General features: G+C 38.3%; 1 protein-coding gene across 6 annotated transcripts; it reads left to right on the forward strand.

Annotated features, from left to right (window-relative positions):
- Positions 1–5,217, forward strand: LOC140829065 (phosphoglycerate mutase-like protein 1). Of its 6 annotated transcripts, none has more exons than XM_073192046.1 (11): positions 10–138; positions 1,199–1,255; positions 1,834–1,895; positions 2,052–2,159; positions 2,251–2,330; positions 3,354–3,516; positions 3,905–3,979; positions 4,102–4,190; positions 4,285–4,404; positions 4,771–4,815; positions 4,902–5,217. In XM_073192046.1, the coding sequence occupies exons 3-11, from the start codon at positions 1,836–1,838 to the stop codon at positions 5,026–5,028; spliced, it is 867 nt and encodes a 288-aa protein (XP_073048147.1). In that variant the 5' UTR covers positions 10–138; positions 1,199–1,255; positions 1,834–1,835; the 3' UTR covers positions 5,029–5,217. The 6 variants fall into 6 exon arrangements, with proteins under 6 accessions (XP_073048138.1, XP_073048147.1, XP_073048169.1 ...); XM_073192068.1 differs by having other exon boundaries at positions 11–138; positions 1,973–2,159; XM_073192037.1 differs by lacking the exon at positions 1,199–1,255 and having other exon boundaries at positions 1–138.
- The last annotated feature ends 1,893 nt before the right edge of the window (positions 5,218–7,110 follow it).

A 7,110-nucleotide genomic window follows, 5' to 3' on the forward strand; every position in this document is an offset into this window, starting at 1 on the left:
TTGAATAATCATCTTCTTGGAGTAAAGCACAAGACCATCCCTCCACTTGCTCCAATCAATTCCCCACTCCAAAATCCCTTCCACTCGCCAATTCCAGAGTCCAATTGCTTGCTGCTCGATCGAGACTGTCTTTTGCGGGTAAGTTATTAAAGTTATTTCTCCTTTGGAGCATCGTGTACTGTGTCTATGTTTGTTGTGTTGATTATCTTTAATGTTTTTCTTTTTTATTGTTTTTGTGATTGTTTCTTGATTTTTTGGTGTGCCGCTTGTTTGCATTATGTTTCCTTTTCGATGAATTGGGTTCTGATTCATTTGGAACTGGAATCTTCACTCTTGTTTGTGTCTGTTGTTTATATTGTACATTCTAGTGTTGGCGAGTTAATAATTTGTATTGGATTTTTAAATACCACGAGAGGAATTGGATTTCGCTGGAGAATTTATCTGTGGTTTGTGTTTGTGCCAAAAAGTTAAATTGGGCCCTATTAGTTTGGCCCATCGACAAAGGTGAACAACACAAGATCATGGGAAGATTGTGGATGAAGATCGTGGGTCATGGGAAGAGCGGGGGAGCATCCCAGAATTTGGAGGAAAAGAGCGAATCGTTAGACAACTGAGGACACCATACATTCAAGGGACAAATCTGCAAATTTTCTGCAAATTTCATATTTTAAGTTTTCCTAGAATTTCATTAGTTTTTTTAGTTTTCCGGCATCTTCATTAATTCAAAACTTCCTTCAACCAATCGCTAGTACTCCATCTATTCCACCAAGCTTAACTCCCCGTCGACCATGACAATTACCGTCAATCCCTACCAGGTAATTGCCGCATCTCACTTTGATTGACAAAGGTGAACAATAAAAGCCCATCATTCAATCAAATAGAACAGTGTCCAAGCAGATGAGATGGTGGACACAAGATCAAGGGAAGATCGTGGGTCATGAGAAGAGCGGGGGAATCACTCAGAATTTGGAGGACACACAACACATTCAACAGACAAATCTACAAATTCTATGCAAATTTCAATTCATATTTTAAGTTTTTCATTAGGATTTTTAGTTTTCCAGCATCTTCATTCTAGTTTCTTTCGTCAAGTTTATTATAATTTGTAGTATTTGATGAATTCCTGCTTTTTTTGTAAATACAAAATTATATTGGGGATTTATTTCATCATTTTCCAGTTTTATTCTTTTGTTTGCAGAGCATATCAGTATAGGAGATTAGAACTAAAGAGTTCATTTTCGTTTGATTTATAAAAGTAAGATTTTTACGTTTTTCACACAAATCGGTGCTTGTAGCACCTGACGCACCCGCATTCTACAAGAAATATTTTGCAAACAGTTTTTTTAACTATGTGCTAGGGACTTCAGGTTATTTGGATGGCAACAAGAAAATTGCTTCTGTTTCAGTCTGTAATTTGAAGTGGTATTGGTCAAAGTATGGTCAGTTGTGACTTATGGTGTGCCATATTTTTGTGAACCTCAGAGTTATACAGATTTTGCAAAAAGCATTCTACTCTCTGAAATCATTTATCATGAGGTTAAATCTAGGCTATCATAGAAGGCAGAGCAGATGATTAAACAAGTGGTGGTTTACTTGAACAAAACAAAGATGGATGCTTTTTAAAAATTCACTTTGGATAAAAAGGTTTGGCATCCAAAAACACTCTTAAGCTGATTTCCCTATGAATTATTTCATCAAGCTTCTGTAAATGAGGACCATGTATCCATTCCTCTGGTGTTAATAGCATGTAATTTTGTGTTCTTTATATCTGCTGTATCGCATTAGATGTTACTCACACTACTTTTTCAACACTTTCATTTGGTCCAATTGCAGTAATGGACAGTAGTTGCTGTCCAAGCTTGTTTCCACTACACCGCTGCAAAACTATCCATCTGGTTGGTATCAAATGCGCTTTGAACATTTCTTGCTGCATTCATAGAAAATTTGTAAATGTTGCATCTTTGGTTTGAAGGACACTCGAGGTTGTCTTCTCTCTTGGATTTTGCTCAAAATTTCGAGGACTGTGTGGTCTTATTAAACAATATATTTAGGTGAGGCATGCTCAAGGAATCCACAATGTTGAAGGAGATAAGAACTATAAAGCATACATGTCATCTGAATATTTCGACGCACATGTAACTCAGCTGGGCTGGCGACAGGTTGGAAAAGCAGCATGCCAGTATTTAAATTACAAATGGGAATAAATATTGCTGATTCTGTGAGGTTTGATGGTTTTAAATTTTGTATCAGGTTGACAATCTGCGTAAACATGTTCATGCAAGTGGGCTTATCAAGAAAATTGATTTGGTTGTTACTTCTCCTTTGCTAAGGTGGTATTTCTGGAATGAGAAATGCCCATTTATACCCAAAACATTAAAATACTGAGCATATTCATATTAATGTTGAGAGATGCCAGAATTGAAATATTATCGAGCCTCATGCTTTACATTACCTTGCGAGTGATAAATTTCACCTGATTCTTTGCAAATTTGGTACAACTTTACCACTTTGCTGCTTTACTCAGTTAAGAATGACATAGGAGACATGAGTGTGGGCGATATTGGCATGGTTCATTTTTTATGTTCCAGTCGACTCAATTGGATGTCAGTTGACACTAGTCCACATTTCATTGAATCCTTTTAGGTTCCTATTAACTCAAATGTCACCAATATTTCTGATTGGAGTATTAAGTATTCTGAATGCTCTTGTTGTTCCTTTAAATATTTGTTTTTCCTTTGAAGGGAACTTTCTAGAATTGAGGTAGATTAATCGGCTGTTAGAATATGTTAAACTGTTTTCTACAGGAACACAATTTACTTATTAACATAAACTTTTTAAATAATCCAATTTACAAGCATTTAAAAACCAAAAATCCATATTCAAAGTACCACACAGATCAATAGTCAATTTTCCTTTGAAGGGAACTTTCTAGAATTGAGGTAGATTAATCGGCTGTTAGAATATGTTCAACTGTTTTCTACAGGAAGACAATTTACTTATTAACAGAAACTTAATGAAAATTGACTATTGATCTGTGTGTTACTTTGAATATGGATTTTTGGTTTTTAAATGCTTGTAAATTGGATTATTTAAAAAATTTCAGGAAAAAAGAACTCGTCTAACATTGCGGAAAACTATGATTGCTGAATACTGGCTATGAGGAAAGTTGGATCAATATAATTTTTGACCAACAGATACATTTTCAATTATGAGAACAAAAAAGAAACGTATCTTTGGTGCGATTCTCTTGTTGTCTGGCATGCACATTGGGAATTATAGCTTTTCTGAGGCTCACAAGAATACATTGCTCACAAAATGTAACACCCCCATTTTTGAGATGAATATGATTGCAGGACCATTCAAACAGCTGTTGGTGTATTTGGTGGTGATGGCTACACTGATAGGATGGATATAGTACCACTGATGGTGGCAAATGCAGGAAACAGTGACCGCGATGCAATTTCAAGTCTTGATTGCCCACCTATCGTTGCCTTCGAACTCTGTCGAGAGCATCTGGTATATCCAACATAGAAACTTGTTACTTTTGTTTTTATGATTACTGTGGCTCCAATTTTGGGTTCTCTGTCCTTTTCTATTCTGTTCTGTTATTTCCTAATATGCCTAGGAGATATCTCATTTTTCCTAATTACGGCATCTAGGAGTAATGGGGATTTCATTGCTGTTTTAAATTTTATGCCAATATGAAAATTATGATAAGTGAGCTCTGACTTTCTCCAAAAAATTATATAGTTTGATTCTGTAACCAGGGCAATCAATTTGAGTTGAAGGCGTATGCATGGTTTGTGATGTATGACATGGTTACAAATAATTATGGGTCAAATCTTTGTGTTTTTTCTCTTAATCTGTTGGATGGTCTTCCTTTCCTCGAAAAATCTATTTGCAGGGTGTTCATCCTTGTGACAAGAGGAGAAGCGTTGGTGAATATGAATATCTATTTCCGGCAGTTGATTTCTCACTGGTAAGTCACTGCTGTTGTATATATCTGTAGACATGCCTGAGATACATGGACTACTTAGTTTGATTTAGGATTAAAACATATTTCTCCTATCCACTGCCTTGATTTTTTTTCCCTCCTGGCAGATGGAGAGTGATGAAGATATTTTATGGAAGCCTGATGTCAGAGAGACAAAGGAAGAAGTTGCAGCCAGAGGAATGACCTTCATGAAATGGTGACTGGCTTCTTATCTTGTATAAATCAGACCTTTTGGTCCATGTGTAATTTGTTCGCCAACATTTGTCTCGGTTTTAATTGTCATTATATAGGTTATCCACTAGGAAAGAGAAGGAAATAGTTGTGGTTACCCACAGTGGATTTTTGTATCATACACTGACTGCCTTTGGCAACGAATGCCACCCTCTGATGAAGAAAGAAATTTCATCACAGTAAGTTATGATAAAACCATAGTTCTACTCTTTGGTTAGATACATGAGTTACATTCCAATCTGTTTCTGTAAGATTTCTAGCTAGTCTTCATTCTGTTCTGTAATATTGAGAGACTGTATAGATGCCATTTTGTGCCTTGCTCAAAGACCCTAAATGAAATTTCTAAATGTAATATGTGTGGTTGTCAAAGTGGAGGACATTTAATTGTGGTTAACATTTGTTCACGAAAAATCTGTTGTAAAGCATTAGTTTTGCAACACTGACTTTGTGTGTTAAAGTTCTGCCTTGGGGAGAATAGATATGAATATCTTTCTGCACAGAGTATTGCTTATATAACTAATCTTGCTGGTTACGTGTGACTGCAGTTTTGCGAACTGCGAGCTTCGTTCAATGACCATCGTGGACAAAGGGTAAACCCATCATATCCTAAACTCTTAAAGGCATCTTTTCCTTTTTAGTCCATATTCTGGTATTGAAAAGTTTTCATGTGATGCAGAATGATAGGATCAGATACCCCCACAACTAATTACCCAGGGAAGATCCCTTCAGGCCCCGATCTGCCGAGCGAGGCTGCTGATGAAAAGGATGGAAAGAAAGACGCACCAAACTCATTGCACAAATGAAGAACATCTTGATGAAGTTTGGGGATGAAATCGAGCGGCACAAACGTCTAACAAACCATTACTTTGAACCCTTTACGGTGAATACAATCACGGTTTCTGTTGTCGATTGGTTTATCGCATAGAAATTTGGAAACCTGGCATTATTGTAAAACATAATTTATTCTCCTACTACACATGCATATGAAATTACATCTGACATGATCCTGTTGAAATGGGTGAGCCGGGTAAAGAGCTCAAACGGATCAGATCAACAATTTATAATGTTTGGGAATTTTGAACGAAGACAATGGCTTGAACAACATTTGCAAACAATAAAAAGAACTCGTGAATGGGCGCCGGAGGAGTTTCCGACGTAGCCACTCCGATGATAAAGTCAGCAGATTGTAAGATGATGAACTTCGAGCAATATTTGAGAAAAATACGTAGAGTGCTTTAAAGTTCAAAGGTTTTTCTTTTTTTTTTTTTTTCGGATCATTAAATGACATTAATACCTGTTATTTATAGGAGAGGAATGGGTAGTTACCTCGGTTTCCGTGTCATCTACTAAGTCGGTTTACCATACTAGCTTCTGATGACTTCTCGGACACTCCAAACTCAAGTTGTTCTGAAAGATTGGATTGCCTGTAATGATCACACTCGAGTGTGGTTCACTTATCGAGATAGCGCTATTCTCGAGGTTGCCCGAGTGGTAAAGTAACCGGGAACTTAACTCGGACAGGTGAGAAGCACCCGGCCAACTCTATGAGGGCCCGGGTTAATAGTAAAGAATTGCGGACAACACCACTCTGCCCGGGAAGGGGAGTTATACCCGGATGCTCCTGAAACCGATCCTGACTATGACCCGGATCTTAATGGGGGTATCACCACCCATCTCTAAAATAGTCGGGCTAGAGCTTGACTCGCTGTCCCGATTCGATCTTTCCTGCTCTCTCCCGGATTGCAATTGTGAATAAATACCAAGCGAGGGAATTTTCTAAGCGTCTTGTATCCCATACCCCCGACTCCTCGATATCTGATAATTACTATTCTCGAGAGAATCGATCGAACATATCATTACGTATGCATTAACGAGGATGCCACTGAAAATTGCTCGCTTTTCAAGGTAATGATGAGTCTGTGCCCTCGATAACCGCACACGTCTCTTCACTTGTACGCACGATTTCCTAGGCGCCCTGTGATCGTCCGATTAGATTTGAATCGAGGGCGGAGATTAACGCTCTCCCCTATAAATAACGACCTTGCTTATTCTTCCGTCTCATCAGTGCAATGGCAGGTTCAAGCAATTCGAAAGTTCCCGATATGGCTGAGGAGCTTATGACATCTGCAATAGAGAAAAGGAAAACGGCTATGGAGGACGAAGTCTTCCACAAAATACTTCATTTCTGGGAAAAATTATACGAGCTGGAATCCTCTCAGTATGTAGAGGGGGTTCCTACTCCTGAGAATGTGGCTCTTATGCGGAAATATCGCCGACGCCTCGGTGTTGCGGAGTACGTGGACATCTTTACTCACCATGGTGTCTACGCATTAATGCTGCAAAGGGAGCTGAAGATCCTGGAAGATATAGCCAGGTCAGATAGCTTTGGCAAGACCGCTACCGGAAATCTCAGTGGTTGGTTGCATAAATGGAGGGTGGTTGTTGAAAAGGAACATCTTCGTTTACTTTCTGCTCATTTCTTTTAATTAATAAAATATCCTTTTCGTTTTGTTACTGCATGTATCTGGTAGAACGTCAAAACCAAATTAACAATAAGTAAATAACGAAGATTAACATGACTAATACTTATCAGACTTAAAACAAAATGCTTGAGCTTTTGAAATCCCGGCCTGTCAATCAATATGCCCGAGTCCCGAATTTGTAGTCCGAGAAAAGGAATAAGCCGGGACCAAGAATCCTCCGGTCTGCTGACGTGGTGTCATAATGATATGCGATTTTTTAAACTCCTGCCAAACGAAAACGTTCCGTATTCCGAGGTACATCAGATTTGACGTTTTGATAACCGTTCAGACCCTTTCGTCTGCCCGCACAATTTACGAGGGGCATCCTGATCGTCCACCTGTCTAGATTCGATGGTTTCGATC

This window comes from Primulina eburnea, chromosome 1 (assembly GCF_022965805.1).
Source record: "Primulina eburnea isolate SZY01 chromosome 1, ASM2296580v1, whole genome shotgun sequence".
Taxonomy (NCBI): domain Eukaryota; kingdom Viridiplantae; phylum Streptophyta; class Magnoliopsida; order Lamiales; family Gesneriaceae; genus Primulina; species Primulina eburnea.

Excerpts from the sequence above, each read along its gene's own strand:
- LOC140829065 (XM_073192037.1), top strand. The coding sequence starts at position 1,836 with ATGGACAGTAGTTGCTGTCCAAGCTTGTTTCCACTACACCGCTGCAAA. Across the intron at positions 2,160-2,250 it reads CTCAGCTGGGCTGGCGACAG|GTTGACAATCTGCGTAAACA; the intron begins GTTGGAAAAGCA and ends ATTTTGTATCAG. Across the intron at positions 3,517-3,904 it reads AACTCTGTCGAGAGCATCTG|GGTGTTCATCCTTGTGACAA; the intron begins GTATATCCAACA and ends ATCTATTTGCAG.